The sequence below is a fragment of the Tupaia chinensis genome, unplaced genomic scaffold (assembly GCF_000334495.1).
Source record: "Tupaia chinensis unplaced genomic scaffold, TupChi_1.0 Scaffold000010_1, whole genome shotgun sequence".
In the NCBI taxonomy this organism is placed as follows: domain Eukaryota; kingdom Metazoa; phylum Chordata; class Mammalia; order Scandentia; family Tupaiidae; genus Tupaia; species Tupaia belangeri.
In genome coordinates, this window is record NW_006159440.1 from 2,060,831 (window position 1) to 2,083,329 (window position 22,499).

Here is a 22,499-nt window from a genome sequence, read left to right on the forward strand (position 1 = left end):
ATTCATATAATAGTTTATCCAATACAGCCTTAGGCTTCAATAAGAAAAAAAGATAAAAAATAAACAAACAAAAAACTTTTCTTATTATAAAAGTATCAAATCAAAATTCAGGACGGATCAATTTCACACATATTAACCTCCCACAGTTAAGCAATTATTTCCTCTGAGATACTTGTTACTCTCCTTTCACAATGAATTTGGTTCATAGCAACTGATGAGGACAACAGAATTATAAAGTTACAGTTAATAACACCTTGGTATCATCTCATTAGAAAAATCAATCAGCTGGATATTTGGAAACATGTCATATGGAAGATATTGCACTGGGCTCAGAGGAACACAGGTGAGAGTGAAAGAAGGATTGTCTTTAAAAAGCTTTAGGGATTAAACATTTTCAAAGGCTAGTCAAATGTCTGCACAATATATAATATCAAACCAGTGAAAACAATAAGAGTGATTTAAAATTTCACAAGGATGTGAGATCATCATGGGAAGAATCTTCAGGCTTTTTGTGGGAGACACATAAGTCTTAATCCTAAACATTTATGGATTCATGGGAGATTTTCAAATGGGAATGTGAAACAATGGAAGAAGTTATTTGGGGATTTTCATCAGGTGGAAGTACGAGTGACAAACATGCCTAGAGAAGTACAAGGGAACTCTCCAATGACCCAAGTGTAAATCCAACAAAAAAGGCGAAGATAAAAGTATTGACCTTTCATTCTGACAAGCGTTATACATTTTAAAATTATACACATTGGAGTGAGAAAGGGGAGGGGAAGAGTTTGAAATTTAAAATGAAACAAAGAAAAGTAATGATTAGTCAAGACAGGAAATGCTATGTACTAGGGCATGGTAAATTGTCCTCTGGGGTCTGGGGAAATAATTGATATTAAAACTGGACCCTGAAGGATGAGGAGTTGGCCAGGATGGTGCAGAGGAAGATGCTGCTGGCAGATAGCAGAAAGTGGGCCCACTACGTGGTGTAAAATGAACAACGAGGCCAAATGCTTCAGTCTGACTCAGTTCGTATATGCTCTTGTATGACATGCTAAGAAATTAGGATTTATGCCTTAGGTAATGGGAAATTATCAAAGTAGTTTCCTTGCATTTGGGAAATATAAACATGGGTAATGTGGAAGAAAATTTTGAAACAATAAGGGAGATTATTTTAAAAGCTCCTGTAAGAATCCCAATGAGATCTCAGAATATCATTCGTGTCTGGTGCTGCGTTTAACACATATTTCATGACCAGCTGGTAGTGTGGTGGCTAAGGTGACTAGATGGCTGCCTGTACAGTTTGAGTCCTAGACCCAGAGGCTTGAAAAACACACTGGGCGCATGAGCAAACATGCCCAAATTCCAAAAATTCTTACTTTACCTCTATTTCTCTCTCTCTCTTTCTCTCTCTCTTTTTATTCCTCTAGCAAGTGCACTTACCCTCTGGCAAAATTTAGAAAGAAGTATTTCAGGTGCATCACATTCAATACTATCTGGTCCTGCAAGGGTGAAAACTAAAAGTGCTGAATGAACCTGGAAGCAGGAGCATAGAGTGGCCAGGTACTGACTTTGGACCCAAATTTTCTGAACTTTCTCAAGCTCTCCTTAGTCTATCTTCTGGTACTTAATAATTGAATACTATACTGGGTGACTGATCAAGAACAGAGGTGTATTTAGCTTATGTTTTTTGAGGTTCAAAGCCAAGGGACCATATCTGGTGAGTGTCTTCTTTTTTGATGGGGACTCTGTAGTCTCTAGAAGTGACACAGGCCATCACAAAGCAACAGGGCAGGAGTGTACATATGTCTGTCCATATCGGTATTTCTGTTTCTTTCCTTCTCCTTATAAGCTCCCCAGGATTCAATCATGGGAACCCCAACCTGATGATCTTAGTCCTAATTACCCACAAAAGGCTCCACCTCTTGATCTCATAACTGGATTGTTTCTATCTTCTCAATACCATTATAATGGCTTGACAAATCATTATACCAGATGAGTTTTGGGGAAACAGTCACATCATGACACTCTGCTATTTACTAGCTGGGAGAGCTGGGGGAGTTACTGCTCTCTAGCTCCTGTTCATTGTCTATAAAATGTAGATGATAATCATTATTGTGTAGAGTTATTAAGACAATAAATTACTTGATACATTTGTATACATTATTTTTGTTCAACAGAGACTGAAACAAAGAAAGAATTAAATCAGTATTAGCCAGTGGGCTGTGCAGTCCCAGAGCCCCTACTTACAACACTTACAAGCACTATAATCTAATAAATAAGTCCTCAATGATGAATCTTTTTTTTTTTTGGCAATTCATATGGCCATGATCATTACCAGTGATGAGTTTTTGAACTACAGCAAGGAGATGATATATGGGTAAGACACTCAAAAGAACTGGTGGTAATTGTTAAATCATTACATACACCAGGCAGAAATGGAACACAAAATGAGATTTTTTTTCCTCAAGGTTTTGAACTTGAGTCACAAGAAGAATGATTTTACCATTGATATCAATGAGTTAGAAAGAAGACTTTTCAATAGCACCTAACTTACAAGGTTATTGGAGCCTTAGGCAAGGTAATTAATGTGAAGGATTTAGCATAGTGAAGCATCCGATAGCCTTATCTATTATCACAGTCATTATTATTATCTCAGGATTGGATGAAAGACACATCTGGATGGCCCTGAGCCTCACTCCATCCGTTCATACTTTTTTAGTGGAGAACTAGCTCAGAAGGTCTCAGTGAGCACAACAGAGGAATTGGCTGAAGGCGGGTCAGTGAATTCTAGGGCATCTCCCTTTCTAACAATGTAAGACTCTGGCCCCTGCCCCATAACAACACAGAGCATTATGGAGGTGGGCCATTTGCTGCTGGAACCTTGGCTAAGGCATCAACTGGCCAGCTATGCTCAACTTAAACTAAGAGGCTGGGCACTGTGTGCACTTTACTGCTTACTTCTGTGCTTGCGTTCCCCCAGTAAACTCCATATTACATTTGTGTGCCAAGGACTAATAAGAATTGATGACCAAGAAGATAGTGGGAGGCAGTGCTAAGATTTGGTATAGCTCCACATAAAGGCTGACAGAGACACTCCAGGTTGGGAGATTGATGAAACTTATGCCAAGAGGAATAGGCCATAAGATGTTGCAGCTTAGACTCATGTCAGCAAAGTCAGGGTTAAAAATAAAATAGCAGAAAATTAGAACAAGGGATAAGAATATTGGGAAATTAGAGATTGGAGGTACTCCAGTATCCAGCCAGGGAACAGCGTAGGGTCACCTGTCTAGGTGAAGCAAGATCCTGGCCTCTGAACAGGAGAATCTCTGTCCTCTCCTAGGGATTCAGTCTATGAAAGGATCCCATAAGACAGGAAATGGTACAGAAAAGACTGGGAGTGCTTGTAGAAAGACAAGATGAACTAAGTATTAGGTCATCAGGAAGGTCATGATGTATTTTTCTATGTTTTCTAAGCAAAAATGTGTCATAATTTCCCAATGACCCAATAAATTTCCATCATCTGTTAGAAAATATCAGATGCAAGAAGTCCTAAAACAGAGATCTAGCGAGAACTTTAGTTGTAAAATTGGATGATGGGGAGTGAGAGGAAGAAATTAAGGGCTGAAGAGAAGAAAGAGGATTCAGAAATAATACAGAAATTCAGTTGATAGAGGTAGAATCTGTGCTCATGTTAAAAAAGCTTCAAGGGAAATGTATCAGAATAAAATAAATTATAAAATAAAATTGAGTTAGGATGAAAAAAGGAGGCTAACCGTAATGATTTCTGAGAAAGTGATTAGCAAGGTAATTATCTCCTAGATGATATTGTGTGGTTCCTTAAAACTTACTCACAGAGAACTTTATGAACAAAGGGAGGAGACTAAGAAATATTTGCAGCTACACTCAATATAGTGTGTCTGGAGGAGTCATTCTATCATTGGATCTTAGGCCAGTCACTTTCAGAATTTCCCTAGTAGTTTCGTCCAAATCTTGCAAGATCCCTCCCCCAGTGAGGCTCATTTCTACAACTAATCATAAATGAGCAACAGCTAACTCAATGAACTTAATTCTTCACAAACTGCTTAAAAATTCTGAAAAATAAAGGTACATGATAGTCAACAACACATTGTCACACTCAGAATTTTCCTGGTCAAGTTCAGTATCTTGGGTAATTTTCGTCGTGAGGTTAATGGGATGAGTAGGAAATGAGGTGGGGAGGTTTCAATTCAATTACTTTGCTTCGTGTGTGTGTGTGTGTGTGTGTGTGTGTGTGTGTGTGTGTGTGTATGTGCGCATGTGTGTGTTTCTGATTATGCAGATACAAAACTCCTGACTTCTCCAGAGCAATGCTATTCATGAATACTTTGTTAGCTATTTAAAACCAGATTGGATACTCATCAGCAAAAATATGTAAAGCTTATGTGGCTGTCTCTCTATTATATACATCCATATTGCCTAAATTTACCAACTACTTATCCGTCAGAGAGGTTTCAGCCTACACATTGAGTTTCATCGCTTTCTTTACTTAAATGGAAAGCAAAAAAGAGCTTTACAGTTAGCTAAGCTTGCTTCTATGCCCTCCCTGACCTTGTTTTAGAAGCATCTTCAACTATGTGCATATAGTGTTTGTAGTTTCTGGGCTAAGCTCTTTGCTGATCTTTTCTAATTCATTTTTATTCTCATAGCATATACTGTACTAAGTGGTGCCTGATCCTTTTCTCTTTAATTAGTTGTTTGTAAAGAAAACGGAAGCTTTTAAAACATGACCTGTTGCCCATTGGCAATTTTTTCTTCCATTTTATCCATCAAAGTTTACTAAAATTTTATCCTCTCCTTATAATTTAAAAAAGAATTGCTATACACACATATACATAATCATGTTTTATTCATTTTTCCTGAAAAAAGGCATAGAATATTCTAAAAGGCACAGAGATCTTGTAGAAATTAGACAGAATGTGGTATCCTAGAGTGTGGTTATAAATTAAAATGTCCCCTTTGCTTTCTAAAGAATATGTCAATAACTAATAGCACAGAAACCCTCTATTCCCCAGCCTTCTCTCCCACACACACTTCATCTTGGAATGCAATGCTTATATTGATGTGAAAAAGTGTACCAGCATGTGACAAAATATAATTAAAAGTAGATTTCCACTCAGCTTGCAGGATGATTAGTCCAGCCACTCTGGGAATTGAAATTATTATGAAAATTCACAGGTGAAGAAACCCAGGAGCAATGCACCCTCACTCAAAAGCTCTTTACTTGTTGCCATGTGGCTCTCTCAGCAAGTGTGTTTGTGAGATTAGAGTAATACAATCAGCAAAATGTGACTAGATACGTTCTAGGGTTTTATATTTATATCTATAGATCTATGTATAGATCTAGACCTGTATATTTTACTATCATTTGAATATGTCCCCTCAAATTCATGGGATGAAATTCAGGTGTGAGAGAGAAAAAACTTAATCCAACTATGATATTGGGAGATGGGACCCCCATAATTAGGCTCTGGGGGGTTTAGAAGGAGACACAGATATGAACATGGACACTTAAGCTCTTGTCCTCTCATCCCCATGTGATGCTCTGCACCAACTGTGAACTCACCAAAGTGTTCTTCTCAGCAAGAAATATCTCATCAGAGGAAGCTCAGGAACTTTAGACCTCCAAATTGTGAGCTAAATAAACCTCTATTCTTATAAACCATCCTCCTCCGTGTATTCCACTTTAAGCAACAGCAAATTGACTAAATCAAATCTGTATCTATCTCTGTTTTTAGCATATACTAATCATGTGTATGTTTGCTGCCTCAGCAGAAATCTAGGCTACTAATTAAACTGATCATGGTGCTGTATGAATCAGCCTGCCTTAGGCTCCATGTTCCTCTTAGAATCCAGAGCCATGTTTTGTCTCCAGTATCTTAAAATGATGAATTTGAGTTTTACTGGAATTTTAAAAAATATTTTTTATCAAAATGTAAGTTTGTCAAAGAGTAAAATCATAGTTAAAACGTGGAGTCAAACAAACTGCCCAATTGTGGATAAATGGATTAAGAAAATGTGGAACATATATACAAGGTAATACTACCCAGTCTTAAAATCAATATCCTGTCATTTGACACAAAGTGGATGAACCTAAACGATATAATATGAAGTGAAACAAGCTAGGCCATTAATGATAAATACTGCATATCCTTAGTTAACACATACTGAATGTCTGTACTCTGGTGTAGAGTTAAGGACGTGATGACACAGAAGTAGAGGGGAATGGTAGATACTGGAAGTTGCATGGCCGGTAGAGGTAAAGTCTGGGAGAAAATGATTAGCAGACATCAGAGTGCATGTGAACAATGGCATACCATAACAAAGTAAAAAATGGTGTTGATTATTTAATGTATGCTTCCAAAAATAAAGACTATAACTATTATCAAATATGCCCAGCCTAGCATAGTGTAGTATTCAATGTTAAAAAAAAGAGTATGTTTACATTTGTGATTTGATGATCACACATTGTATGCATGCTATGAAAAGCCATACTTATACCTTGCAAAAATTAAGTAATATATTTACACATTAAAAAAAAATAAAGACTTCCAAAGCAAAAATTTCTAAAAGTTCATTTTTAGCCACTTTTGTAGAAGTGTATTTATATTATTTGGAAATAAAGATATTTTGATCCATTGATTTACTATTAAGAGAAAAAAAATAAACATGTATCTTGATAACTAGCAACAGCTTTGAGTAAAAAAACTCTATGAGACCAGCAGTTGGTGAAATGGCTACATCGCTGAACTCCCATGTAGTCGACCACGGTTTTTCAGTCCCAGATCTGGTGGCTTAAACTCATGCAGGGAGCTTGTGTGTGCATGCCCAAGATCCGGAGAGGAGAATAGAGGAGAGGGGATTGCAGCATAGTCGTGCCCCCTGGAAGGGGGTGATTACTCGCTTTCTGTCTCTCTGTTTCTTTCTGTCTTTCTGGCAAGTGTATGGACCCTATAGCAAAAATCTCTCCAAAGGAAAAAAAAAAACATAATTTAATTTATGATGGTATCACTCTATCTATGCTAAAAAATATTGTAAAAATTACATGGGAAGTGTGCCATTTGTTTGAAATTAATTATGTGTACTTTAAAATAAAAGGTTACAGATTCCACCGCCTAATTTCTGCATCAGAATGTAAAAGGCTCTCTGTGAGATGTAAGTGCCACTAAGAAAACCCAGCTGGAGCGATTGATATAAAGACAAACTTCTTAAAGACTGTCTGTATGTCTCTAAGTAAGTAGAGAAACATGCATTTTTAAATTGGTATAAATCTTTTACATAGGGTATAGTAGTATATTGTAATTATAACTCTTATAATATTGTTAAGAATTATACTTTTCAGGAATAATATTCTATCCCTAAGTATTTTGTAGCATACTGTTTTTAAAAATAATTGATGTCTTTTGTAGAAAATACAGACATTACAGGAAATGAATGATGAAGTTAGTTAACTGGACTGATAACCCACCAATGAGAGATAATCATCATTAATATTATTCATATTTTCATTTCATTCTAATATCCTAGCTATCTATATATTTATAATTATATCGTGGTCATATTCTATTTAAAATTTTATGAGCATTTTTATTCATAATATTAAATTTCCCCCAAATACTACCTCTATTTGAGAATTTATATATAATGATATAACAGTATTCTACCTAAGGACACGCTCTCTGAAATTGTTGTCCATTTTCAATAGTTTGTTTTCAACTGCAATTACTCTTATTATGGTATATATATTGTGATGAATAGTTCCATATTCTTTATTTTCTAGAATCAAAATGACTCAAATTTAATAGCTCAAATAGGAACAACATTTTCAAGGCTTCTCACTATTATGGTTTAAACTTGAATTAAGGAATATATTATGTATTACTAAATAATTCTCCAATTACTGTGCTGTAAAATATTGTAAAATTCCTTGAAGTACATGAGATAATCTTTAGATAAACATTTAATTTTTGAGTTATGTAAATCTATTTTTAAAATAATAGCCATTTGAATCATAGAGCTGGAATAATTTCTCAACAAACAAACTAAAAATTGTATTGTAAATGAGACTTTATAAAATTATTTATTTTGTTTTATTTATCATTGTTATTATTTTTTATTTTTTGAGAGGTTTTCGCTATAGGGCGCGTGCGCTCGCCAGACAGACAGAGAGAGACATAGAGACAGAAAGCGAGAAATCACCCCCCAGGGGGATGGTCATGCCACAATCCCTTCTCCATTCTCCTCTCAGGATCTTGGGGACGCACGCACACGTGCCCGGTATGAATTCTAAGCCACTGGGTCCGGGACGTGAACCGCGGTCGACTACGTGAGAATCAAGCAACATAGCCATTACGCTAACTGCTGGTTCCCATAACTGTTATTGTTTTTAAGTTTGCTACAAGGCACATGTGCTAGCCAGAGAGAGAAAGAGAGAGAAGGAGGGAAAAGTGAGAAAGTAAGCTGCCAGGTCTGGGACTCGATATGCAGTCAGCCGTGAGGGAGTCCAGCACCTCAACCACCACGCCACCTGTTAGCCCTAGACCTTTACTTCTTATTTGATAAAGATGGTGTCTCCTAATGCAAGTTATCACTGAACTTTGGAAATTGACATAAACTAATTCCTTTAAAGAAATAGTAACATGCAAGGGAAGAGAGATCCTAGGCTTAGGACAGACTGTGCCACGAGTGGTCCCAGATGTGCCTGCACAGGCTGATCCAGGAACTTGCCATGTTCCCCAGCAGAAAAGTACTAGTCCACTCCCTCTCTTGATGCACAGAAGTAGAACTTGGTACAGAACTCAAAAGGTTTAACAGGAATTTCCACTAGGAAACGTAAGTAAATAATACAAGGCTGTAGAAGATTTCCTTCGGAGACAGAAATGCAAAGATGATCTTTGCAGAGTGCAGCTCTCTGAGGCAGTGTGGGGGCTGAATAGTCCCTACACCTATGCAAGCAGAACAAGGAGGCTCAAACCACTGAGCCTATCCAAACAGTCAGTTTAGTAGAAGGACATACTTCGAATTACTTTTCTGAAAATCCTTGTTTATATATAGACAGAAATTTATTTATTTCTCAATTGGTGGGAGAGGTCACTCAGAAATCATTGTCTTTTAGGGACATAAATGCTGAATCCCATTTGTGACCTTATTGCTATGGACAGACCACAACTGTTGTAAATATTTGTTTGTGTTTAGTAGCATAAAATTGAAGGATGCACAGCAAAAACTATTTCAAGTGGTAGGTAGGTTTTGTGTTTGTTTGCTTTTGGCTACACAGCAGATAGTAATACAAATTATTACATTTTTTTTCCTTACTGTTACAAAAGTGTTCCTAAAAGTACATTCAGGTTTTTTAAAGATGGAGTAAGGAATAAATATCTACAATAAACTAGTACTTTAAAAAATTCTAACACTGGGATCAGCAGATATAATGGTTACATTGCTGGACTCCCACATGGTTGGCCATGGTTCAAGTCCTGGACCCAGTAGCTTAAAACTCACACCAGATGCATGTGTATGCATGCCCAAAATCTTGAGGGGAGAATGGAGGAGAAGAGATTGCAGCATGGCCATCTCTCAGGGGCTGACTTCTCTTTCTGTCCCTCTGGTGAGTATATGTGCCCGATAGCAAAAATTTCTCTTAAAAATAATTCTAACACTTTATGATCCTGCCGCAGGGCTGCATGCAGCATGGGTGATGTTATAGGCCACGTGGGAAGTCCAGATCTTGCGTGTACCTCAACACACCAGGTGATCCTTGGTAACTGTAGGGCTTGAAGTGTATCAGTGGGTGCGGACCCTGTGGAGGACGCCTGCCTGTCTGTTTCTCTCTTATCTTCTCTTTTTCATGAAGGAAATAAATGAATAAACTTAAAAAAGAAGTTCTAACTCATTAGACAAGACAAATCCCTACCTAGGTCAATTTTTTCAAACTGTTTTAAGACAGGAAATCATCATGATAGGTCATGGCAAGTTTCTAAAAATAAAAAATATATATATTATTATTAGGTCATCAGGAAAGTCATGACATATTTTTCTATATTTTTCTATGTAAAAATGTGTCATGACTTTCCTGAAAACCCAATACCCTAATGTATCCTTTTTTTTTTTTCCAGAAGTTTTTGTGTTAGGACATGAGTGGGAATCAGAGAGAGACACACACACACATACACAGAGTGATAGGGAAGTGAGACGTCACCCCCCCCAGGGGGCATGGCCATGCAGCAATCCCTTCTCCTCCTTCTCCTCCCTGGATCTTGGGCACTCATGCACGTGGGCCCCTGGGTGATTTTCAAGCCATCATGTCTGGAACTCGAATCACGGGCAGCCATGTGGGAGTCCAGTAACATAACCTATACACCATCTGATGGTCTCCTCTAGTATATCTAAAATAACAAGGTAAAATTCTATTTCGTAAGCTTTGTACCAGTAGGTACTGAACGTGACATAAAGTACTTATTTACTGTGTTTGGATCAAGATCATTTGAATAGCACTGGCCTATGTCCAATCTCCCCAGGGTCCTACATTTCAAAAGTTAAAAGAAAATGTAAGCTTCACAGTGAACAGGTATCTACTAGGTCCTTTTTGACACTCTTTTTCCTTTCACCACTTATTTCTAGTTAAAGGTAATGCATAAATATGTATTTATAAGTCAGTAACTACTGTTCTACAGAAAGAAATACAGTTGAGGTTTTTTTTTTTAAGGTTTGTCGCATGTTGCAACTTGGGAAATATTTAAGGAAATAGAAACTAAGAAACTAAGAAAATAGAAAATATTTTCACAAAAAGATAACCCATCTTGCAAATTCCAGTCTACTCAGAATATGGCCGAACTTTGCAAGCTGCATTCACTGACAATGACTGCTGTGGCCCTCGAGAAGCAATCACGACTCAGAGGGGAGATATGCGAAAGTCACCAATACATTGAATATTCTCTAATAAGATCTTTTTTGAGTTAATCCTCAAAGAATCATGATGTCCAACATGAGACAAAAGGTTTTAGAAGTGTTTGGGTTACCTTCATCCTGGTGCACATAATTTATCAACCAAAAGTGAAACCGAGTTACAGGTATTTCCCTACGATATGAGCATCTCCACAGCCATCTCTCAATGCACTCTACATAAACTGAAATGATAGTAATGGGAATTTTGCTTTGCTTGAGTTTTCATATTTTCAAAAATTTTACAACCAAACTATTTCAAGAAGGAAGTATCAGGGCCAGCAAGTGGAGTGGTGATTAAGGCACTGGATGCAGTTCAAGTCCTGGACCTGGCGGCTTGCTTTCTCACTTTCCCCCTCTTTCTTTCTCTCTCTCTCTGGTGAGAGAGAATATTCTATAGCAAATTTAAAAATAATAATGATAACTAAAATTAAACAAATAATTCTTTTTTTAAAAAAATAAGAAAGTATCCATAAAATGGACTGAAATTCTTAGATGCTCAAGTCAGAAAAGTAGAGCAGATATTAGAGAATATTCTGTAGCAAATTTAAAAATAATAATGATAACTAAAATTAAACAAATAATTCTTTTTTTTAAAAAATAAGAAAGTATCCATAAAATGGACTGAAATTCTTAGATGCTCAAGTCAGAAAAGTAGAGCAGATATCAGAAAGTATCCATAAAATGGACAGATATTCTTTGATGCTCAAGTCAGAAAAGTAGAGCAGATATCGTAACAATATATTTTTCTTTGTCAAAGCAAACATTAGTGTCCTGGATAACAATTTTCCCATTGTTGATACTTACTCTAAGTTAAAATACATTAAAGTCCAGATGTAATTGTCTTATATGGATTCCATAAGCATTTCTAGGATAAATGAATGAGTGCAAGATACAACTTTTTTAATGGATGTGAACTTGTTCACCTAGTAATCTTTCTCAAATATAAACAATGATACATAATGCATCTTTAGTTTCCACTATGTGTACAAAAAAAGGAAATATTTAAAATACTAAGGCGGGACCAGCAGTTAGCATAATGGCTATGTCGCTGGACTCTCATGTAGTTGACCACAGTTCGAGTCCTGGACCTGGTGGCTTAAACTCACGCTGGGCGCGTGTGCGTGTGTGCCTAGGATCCTAAGAAGAGAATGGAGAGTGGTGTGACCATCCTCCCTGGTGGGATGATTTCTCGCGTTCTGTCTCTCTATCTCTCTCTGTCTTTCTGGGGAGTGTACGTGCCCTATAGCAAAAACTTCTCAGTGAAAGAAAAAAGCATTTTTCTTTCATTTCTTTTCTTTCTTTCTTTCTTTTTTTTTTTTAAAGAGGTTTTTGGCCTTAGGGTATGTGTGCCTGCTAGTGAGAGACACTGTGAGAGGGAAAGTGAGAAATCACCCCCTAGGGAGGATGACCATATCACAATCCCTTCTCCTCCATTCTCCTCCCAGAATCCTGGGCACACAAGCACGTGACCTGAATGATTTTCAAGACATGGGGTCTGAGACCCAAACCCAGGGTGGCCATGTGGGAGTCCAGTGACATAACTGCTACACCATCTGCTGGTCCCAACTAAGGCATTTTTCACTGAACTATATAATAAATGTGAATATAGCAAAGTTGAGAGTTGATATTAGTTTTTTAATATTAGTTTTCTATATTTTGCACAGGGTCTTAGCTAAATTGACAAAAATTTCTGAAGTCCATTTTTATCATCTTGATCCAAATCTATTGAGTTAGTGGTCACATGTTGGATTCATTTATTCTTTCTTTCTTTCATCTTTTTAATAAACACAACTTAAATTAGATGATAGGGACTTGAAATCCTAAATTAGACCAAATTAGGTTAATAAATATTTACTGATGGCTATGTTTAAGATCTTATTATTTCAAACACAATGGTTCATGTTACATGGAAACCCATCAGCAAATTGAGTTTGCTCTGAAAATGGCATCAGGGAAGACTTCATTGTAATATATTTACATGTTTAGTGATCAGAAAAGAATCATTGTTTTAAAAAGCATCTAGTGGGGAGTTTTTCAACTGTGGGAAACATCTGTATGTGCATTTGTTTTATCTGTTATTTTGCCTCTCCAGGTATTTTCTGTTTATTCTACATCACCCCAGGTGAACTTACACTGGGAAATACAGGTAAAACATGGTTGACCAATCATTCTGACTGAACATTCAAGGAAAAGGCAAAACTAACAAAGCAAAAACAGAGAGTGTGAATATTACATTTTAAAAAAAGGTATTAAAACCAACTAGAACTGGCCTAAGAGGAAAAAACTAGTACCAGCAGCTGGTGCGTGAGCTTACCTACAAATGCATGCCCTCGAGAGGGCTGTGGGACCCAAAGTTAGCCCCATTTGTCACAGGAAGGAAAATGCTATTTGCAATGGAAGCAAAAGAATGGGACCTGTTTCTGCGATAGCTATCAGAAACAAGAGATCCCTCACTAACCAATCCTAGACCACCAAGCAACCTCACCACACTGTAACACTGATAGTCTCTCAGCCTCTCACCAACCCACGCGAGGCTAGCAAACATTACCCTATACCTCTCCCTTCTCCTCCTGCTGTATAAGACCCCTACCCTCTTACAATCAGAGGAGACAGATCTAAGGCTTGCTCCTGACCCCTTGCTAGCCAGTTACACAGTAAAATCCGTCCTTGCTTCAAGATCTGTGTCACACATAGTAATTGGCTGCTATGCCCACTGGGCAATGAATCCACTTGCTTGGTAACAGTATTTCATAGTAGCTTCTGATTTGGATAATTCAGACACACATGTGACATAATGATTTTTACATCTTACCTGAATCTTTTCAGTAAAAGCTCATATAACCAAACCATACAGAAACACAATGGTTATTCTATAAGACATGATACATGCTTTAACAGAAGGTAGTTCATTACCAAAAAATATTTCAAAAAGCCAGAGTATTAAACCCAGGGCACTCCTCATGTTACAGGCATATTTCTACAAGCTAGAGAGAGCAGAAGAACAGGCACAGCCCCTGCCCAAGGAGCTTATAGCCTAGAAGATTCGTGACATGATCACAAATAAAATAACCTGTTGGAAACTGTGTCTCCATATCCAGGTGTATACACAGGATATCGTGAGAGAATGGTGCACTGAGAAATGACGCCTTTGAGTCCTCTGTCACGGCTTCTACTCTGTGTTTAGGACATGTGGACTAAGTGCTCAGTAATTGCTAGCTGTTTCTCTATCTCCTGTGTCTAAGTAGGTATTCACAAAAATAAACATAGTGTTCCTACTACAAGGAACATCTAGAGAAATTTGGTAAAAATGTACACTTTATCAGTTCCACATTGTGCCAAAAGTTTTATGTGTCACGTCTTACCTAGGAGTATCAGTTTTATTTGTACCATAATATTCAAAGCAATTCCAAGATTGTAATTTTTTTCAAGTAGGAAGATCGATACCTAAGCCTCAGCTTATATCACTATAGTGCCAAGTTTTATTAATCACCCTATTTTTAACCAACCAAGTATTCCCTCAGTTGATACACATATCTTGTCATTCCTTTTACATTAACCCTTTTTTTCTGACAATAATTTCAATGAATATCTTTTTTTTAAATTATAAAAGATAATTTTAAAGTTTTGATTCAGGAAATTGAGTATTCTGTTAAAGTTATAATTACAATCGATAGAATCATCTCTATAAGAGTAAAAAATACTTGAGTATCTATGAAGTCAAACGATACCAGGTACTGATTCATTATTAAACTAAACATTCTTTGTTTTTAATCATAAAATATTTACTTAGAGAAATAGCCATTTTTACGCTAAATATGAACTGGCATGTGTGAAGAATAGGTGATCTTGATGCTGTAACACAGTCTCAGCCAGCTTTCCTCCCTGACTGTGTCTCACCCCCTTGTGATTTTCCAGGTTTCTCTTATTTTATCAACAGTCAGGACAACCAAGTATCTCAAGTGAATTAAAATATAATCATGAGCATGTCACCCCCAACAAAATGAAGCAAACCTTCAGCTATGAAAAGCACATCTGCCACTGGATTTCACTGACCTGAGGATATGTCGATCTGGCTCATCTTGGTCTGCGTGACATTGATGTGAACGCCCACTTTGCTCTCAGCGAGGTCAATCTCCACGTTGCCCAAATTCTCTGCAAACTGACTGAAGAGCAGAAGCCCATTGGGATTCCAAGTCCTGAACTGGAAACTGACTGAAAACAGGTCCTGGTTAAGCCGTCCAGGTACCTCCAGGTAACTTGTGGCATTGAAAAAGACAGGCACAGTGTAGGGTTCCACACAGGAGAAACTCAAATTCCCCTATAAAAAAGAAGGATGTTCTTTGAGACAAATGCAGAATAGAATACACATCTACGTAAGCCTGTTGAAAAAGCTACGGTTCCATGGATTTCAAAGCACAGCAGGAGCCTGTGCCAAGCTCTCATACTTGGCAACATGGTGTGGACTCGGTGGCTGGGTAACAACTGCAAACCTGCTTGGACTGTAAGACCCAACACTGTACACCAGGTGGCCCTCTAGCTGTAGACATAGCAAGCACCATTCTCCATGGGATGGACAGCCGGACAGCCTGATGTAACAGGCTGACTGTGAGATGGGGAGTGTGTACTATGCTTGGGGCTTGAGTGTGAACCACTGGCCTTTCTGAAGACTGCAAGGCTGCTGCTGACAGATGCAGGATGGGGAAGAGATGCCCTTGACTCCTTCTGAGTGGCCATTGTCAGTGTTCATTAATATGCTATTTACTCTGATCTCAGTGAGAACTATGTTTTTCTTTGTTTTTGATTGCATGTGTGTTTGCTATTTATTTATTTATTGATTGATTGATTATTTAACTTGCTAGAGGGTGTGTGTGCTCACCAAGAAAGAGGGACAGAGAGGGAAAGGGACAAAGCACCCTCCAGTGAGAATAGTCATGCCACAACCCCTTTTCCTCCATTTATGTAGCTGTTAGAATTTGGGATGCGTGCACACATGCCTGGCATGTTTTCCTAGCTACCAGGGCAGGATTCACACCATGAGGGATCTGGCTCTCTAAACCACTGGACCATTGGGCAGGCCCAGTTTGCTATTTATTTTTCTTTTTTTTTGGAAATATTTTCGCTATAGGGTGCATGCACTTGCCAGACAGACAGAGAGAGACATAGAGACAGAAAGCGAGAAATCACCCCCCAGGGGGGATGGTCATGCCACAATCCCTTCTCCTCCATTCTCCTCTTGGGATCTTGGGCACGCACGCACACGTACCTGGCGTGAGTTTTAAGCCACCGGGTCTGGGACTCGAACTACAGTCGACTACGTGGGAGTCCAGCGACATAGCCATTACACTAACTGCTGGTTCCCAGTTTGCTATTTATTAAAATGCTATTGTTGGGGAAATATCTTTGGGTTGTATCTGCATATCTAATATAAGTAAATTAACATGAACTATTTAGAATCAGCATAATTGGAATTATTTCATATTACTTTGTTATCTAACCCCAAACCCATTGAAAGCCCCATGAAGTGTGCTTATATCATAATACAATGTTTGTGCAACTGGTAGTATAAATAGAGAAAATGCAAACAAAATTTGAAGTAATTCATTTACATCTCTCCTCACACTCCTCCTTTTGGGTATAAAGAAACAAAATCTGATTTACCATTCAGATATAGTTACATTTCAATGCCCAAGATGCTTTCATTGATTTTTCATATATGTGTGTTTATAAATATACATATTTACTTTTTTAAACAGAGACCTACCTCTATTTCAGCACATTAACCAGTGAATCTAAGGCAAACTGTCTCTCCGAAATAATACCGAAATTAAATTTGCTCTGTACTTTCACGGATGATTATTTCCAATGCCTGCTTTTGCTGATGGAAGGAACTGAGTATGCATAATAACTGGAATGTCATAACTGACCACATACCTGCGTTGTGGGGATTGCCTCCCCACAAAATTAAAGATCCTCCCTGAGCAATGCTGCTGACTGTGGAGTCGATGTAGGATGGTGCTGAGTGAATTTCATTGTAATATCAGCCCCTGACATCTTGGAAAGCAAATTTCTTATATAAATATTTGCCTTTGTAGGCCTCCTTGCAAAATATCCTACTTGTCTCTATCCTTCCTAAAATTTTCAGTATGTATGCATATTTGGACTCAAAGTTTATTCTATGTCTGCCTATGCAATTACTTGTTAAAACAAAATAACCTTTAGAATATTTATGCCCCATTAAATATTTTTGCCATTCAAGTTTAAAACCACATTTATAATCCCCAAGCATTTTGCAGTTAAATTGAAGTTGGTTTTGAAATGAGTCTCCATCATGCAATTCTTAATATTTTAGGTACCAAATGGATACATCTCAGCACCAATGGTTAGCTTGGGCAGAAACAATATTTTACATTTTCTTAAAGGTATAAACAATGGAAATTGTAATCTATTGATTTAGATTGTGTACCTTTTTATTTTAATCCATATAAAAATAAGAAATAAGGGCCAGTTGGTGGCATGGTGGTTAAGGCATTGGATCCCACATGGTCAACTATGAGGTTTGAGTTGTGACCTGGTGGCTTGAAAAAACACACTGGGTGTGTGTGCATATGTACCCCAAATCCCGAGGAGAATGGAGAAGGGATTGCAGAGTGTCTATTCCCCTGGGGGGTGCTTCTCACTTATTCCCCCATTGGGTGCTTTCTCACTTTCCCTATCTCTCTCTGACTCTCTCTGGTGAGTTCTGGTGAGCTCATGTACCTTACAGACAATTTTTAAAGAAAACCCCTTTCTCTTATCTATTATACAAAATATTTGTATTTTTCCTGCAGCGTTGCCCAGATTATCAGAATGCTTGTGGCATACCTAATTTAGTGCTTGTTATCTGTAATGGACCTATTGCTATTTTTCTTTATAGTTCTTTATACTATGCAAATGTCTCATTGATACTCAATTTTTTATTATTAGTATAAATTATCATTTTCTAGGAAATTATTTATTATGGAATTATTTTGCATTAAATTATGGTTTTAAAGTTTCTTACATGCAACCTGAACTTTATACATCTGGGATTTTTTATTTGTTCAATTATTTCATGAAAACTCCAGGCTTAAATTTGGGGCAATAAGATTACAGGAGATCTTCAGAGAATAGTGTAAACACCAGATATGCTTGATTTCTAGTGCCTCTCGAATGTATGGGTCCCTGGAATCCCATGCTCTTCTTAATATTTCTGGGTCAAAGTATCTTTTGGTTTTGCAGAACCATACTGAATCCCTATCTGACATGATTACCTTAATATCTCTCAAGAATCCTAAGCCATGTTCCAGGGAGGCAGGTGTCAGGGCAACCTTTGACTTTTGCCCTCCTCCCTAAAATCTAGTTAAACCTAGAACCAACTCATACAAAAACTGAAAACAAAACAAAGGCACAGATATTTCCCTATCCAATGGTAATCAAACTTTATTTAATTGCAATTTAGCATGGTTCGCATTTTTTTTTTTTTGAGAGGTTTTCACTATAGGGCGCGTGCGCTCGCCAGACAGACAGAGAGAGACATAGAGACAGAAAGCGAGAAATCACCCCCCAGGGGGGATGGTCACACCGCCATCCCTTCTCCTCCATTCTCCTCTAGGGATCTTGGACATGCACGCACATGCACCCTGCGTGAGTTTTAAGCCACCGGGTCCGGGATGCAAACTGTGGTTGACTACGTGGGAGTCCAGCGACATAGCCATTACACTAACTGCTGCTTCTCCCTGCATGATTCACACTTCGATGAAAGGATACTTACTCATATACCTGAACAATCATTTTTGGAAGCACGAGAGTGAATATAATAAAGTTATTGGTTTAAAAACATTATTAAATCATAAGCTAGAAGCATGGAGCATCTGTATTTAGACGTTTGGAAACCTGATGCTGCCCATGTAAGGATCACACAACAGCTGGGCAAGCATGCGCTGAAGTGCATTCTCCTGCCGCGGAACCGAGACACTGCGTCCCACATTCCACGTCTCATCTGAATAAATTTGCCACTTACTTCAGGCTAGTTTAACTTAAAACCATGATCAATACTTAGAGCATATTAAGTAACTCTCAAATTTGTTTTACTTTGTCCAGTCCAATGTAAATATGATGAGAGATGCGATGATTTTGTTGTTCAAATCCATAAAAAAAAAAAAAAGTTTCTTTCTTTCTTTTTTTTTTAATAGACCAATATTGTGGGGCTCCAAATTCTTACCACATTTGAGGGCTCTAATTTCTTCCTTCTGGCCAGATCTGTAATGTTGATGCCATTGTAGTTAATACTCTCCATGCAGCCTTTGAAGTTCTTCCTGCTGCTGGAACTTGGCTTTCCAGAGAAGGGAATACCTCCAAAGGTGATCTTGGAGAAAAAAAAAAAATGTAAACTTCTACCTGGTCATAACACAAACTAAACAGAACCAGGAATACAGCCAAGGTCAAGTATTTTCATCACAATTAAAACATACAAATGTTATGGTATTCTACCTCCAAAATCTGATTCACAAGAAATTTAAGTTGTTATGGAAGAGCATAATAAAATGGTTAATGCTGGTAACTATTATAATATGAACAAAAAAATAAAACGATAGAATAATCCTTTGAATATTTTTTACCCTGAAGGCATTTCATAAATTTCCCTGAGAGTGTTTTAAAGGATTTTATTCAGTGAACTTCTTTTATCAAGTAATAGTAAGAATATATTTTTCATAAATATTATTCAAAGACGTAGTATCAATAAATGCCTCCGGTTATCAAGAGATAACTAGCACTAATCTAATAAGTTGATAATACTGTAGCCTAAAGCAGGGAATATTGTATTTACCCTAAGTAGTTTTGTAGTCTAATGACCATTAGAGCCCAAAATGTCTTATGTTGAATACAGAAGAGGGTTCAAAAGTATTATTATTTTATTGATTAGAGACTACTTAGGATGTTAGCGGCTACAGATATTAGAGATATCTTAGCCTCCCCAATCCTAAGGAATAGGGGTACTGCTCCTCACTGTGTTTTTCTGGCTAACATTGCCTATAGACAGGTATGTGTCCATGTGTCTTCGGTCAAGCTCAGTACTGTAGCATTAAACTGTCATACTACAAAATCACACATGCTATCTTTTTGGTCAAAAATGACATTTACTATTAATGGTAAGTTAGTAGTCAGTAAAGCTAATGACTAATGATAGCTATAATATAAAATATAAAATCCAGATGCTGTATCTTTTAAATTATTATTTAATACTACTATTATCTTTTTTACCATATACTTTTAAAAATGAAGTAATAGGTAATGCATTTTGAAAAATTGAGACTTAGTATTTTAAATATGAGGCAAAAATCTTAGTATTCTAGGAGACTCATGAACAAATTGTATTCTTTTTTCTTTATTATTGTCATTATTCATACACTCAATTGCTATACAACATTTAGATTTTAAAGAGACTTTACCCAGCAAGCAAATTATATTCTATTATTTAGTGTACTGGCATTTTAAATCCTTAATTAGTTTCAGGAAAAAAACCCCACAAACTCACACGAATTAATGACAGTTTATGAGGCAATAACAAAACAACAAACGAACAAGGCCCTGACTTAATATCAACTATTATTAGTAATGGTCAGCTGAACATATATATCATTTGCCATAGAGTTCATACGCAGGAAGGAAAGAGAAAACTTGACAAAATATCTATATTAGGTGGTCAGGAAAGTCAGGGTGTATTTTTCTATGCAAAAATGTGTCATGACTTTCCCGACAACCCACGCTAAGAAAGAATTAGAAAAGTGTAAAAAAAGAAAATGAGAACAATCTAAAATAGTATAATTACTGGGAAAATATTTTTAAGTTGCAATAAACTGAAAGTATGAGATACCATATGAGTGTGTCTGACACCAAAGGTAATCAGCATTGATAGCAAAATGAAATACCACATTTCTCGTTTATAACTCCTTGAATAAATTATTTCCTCCAATGATAGTAATCAATTTTATGTTCAATAACATGCATCAACCACCTTTTGAAAACGATCACTTAATACTAGTTTTAAGTGACTGTTTTAGTTCTTCTCTGTGTGCATGACTCCTTTGAACTGGGCTTTTTCTTCTCCTTCAGGACAGTGCTTCAAATACTCCTTATGTTCCTCTGTTGTCAACGACCCAGAGCACATACCCCACCTTATCAGACACGCGCTAGTGAAGCACCGCAGACTCAAGGTGATAGATTCCTAACATTTAAGTGGGTTCTGGTACCAATTTCTAACGTAACTAATCACACACTATCCTAAGGTCACTTATTCTTTACACTTAAGTATTCTCATTGAGAAAATGAAGTGGTTGGACCACAGAATATTTTCTGGTATTTTAAGTGTACTGGTTGAAAACACTATTGCAGTTGTTAGACTAATGTTCAGATGTCCGCATGGCTCATACACTAGACCTATTAATTATATCGCCATCCAATAACTGCCTCTAAAGAGATAACTGCATTAACAATGTTGTTAGCTACCAAGTGTTTGCCAAACGTGACACAGGTGACTAGATACCTCTAAATCTGCTTTCTCCCCCTTCTTTGGGGAAAAAGAAAAAATAATGCTTTCAGCTGGGCATGTTATGTTGTTCCTTAGTCAACGTATAGGTTAAACATTCCTAGTGCAAAAATCCCAAAGTGAAAATGCTCCAAAATCTGAAACCTTTTAAGCAACAACAGGACAGGATGAATGGAAAATTCCACTCATGGGTTATAGTCAAAACACTGCAGTCCGTGGCATGGCGGTAAGCCGGCTGCTTCCTATGTGGCCAACCATGCAATTTGAGTTCTGGACCCAGTGTCTTGAAAAAGAAGCCAGGCATGTCTGCATGCCCAAAATTCTGAAAGGAGGAGATGGAGGAAAAGGGATTGCAGTGTGAACGTTTCCCACAGGAGATGCTTTCTCACTTTCCCATTTTCTCTGTTTCTCTCTCCAGGGAGCATACACACCCTCTGGCAAATTTAAAAAAAAATACTGCTATATGAAAAAAATCATATAAGTTTACCTTCAGGCTATATCTGTAAGGTATATATGAAACATAAATTAACTTCATGTTTAACCTGGGTCTCATTCTCAAGATATCTCATTATGTAAATGAGAACAATCTGGAAAAAATGTCTGAAACACTTCTAGTTCCAAGAATTTCAGATAAGGGATAGTCAACCTGTACAGAAGTTATCAAATTTTTCTTGGGAGCTAGATTTGTCCTCATAATTAAGTGAAAGGAATATATGTGACTCCAAGATCTGTCACGAAGGAGAGAGAACATTTTTTTTTACTCTCTTTTCCTGCTAGCTGGAATACATAGTGGAATGTTAGCATCCATCTTGGAGTGATTTGGAGTGGGGACAGAGCAGCAGCAAGATAAAAGGGGCTGTCTGTGGCCTTGGTCACCCTGGAGCTGCCACCTAAACCTAGTGCAACCTTCCTCTTGACTCCTTTTGAAAGAAAGAGAATAAATATGCAATTAGAC

The 22,499-nt window shown here is 37.3% G+C and overlaps 1 protein-coding gene across 1 annotated transcript in view; it reads right to left on the reverse strand.

The window, feature by feature from the left end:
• The window catches only part of CNTNAP2 (contactin associated protein 2), a 1,579,711-nt gene that overhangs the window by 1,201,574 nt on the left and 355,638 nt on the right, over window positions 1–22,499 (reverse strand). Inside the window, exons 7-8 of the mRNA XM_006139900.2 lie at window positions 19,220–19,363; window positions 15,034–15,298 (exon numbers count right to left, since the gene is read on the reverse strand). Of these exons, the coding sequence (XP_006139962.1) occupies window positions 15,034–15,298; window positions 19,220–19,363 (409 nt within the window). The remainder of the gene's footprint in view (window positions 1–15,033; window positions 15,299–19,219; window positions 19,364–22,499) is intronic.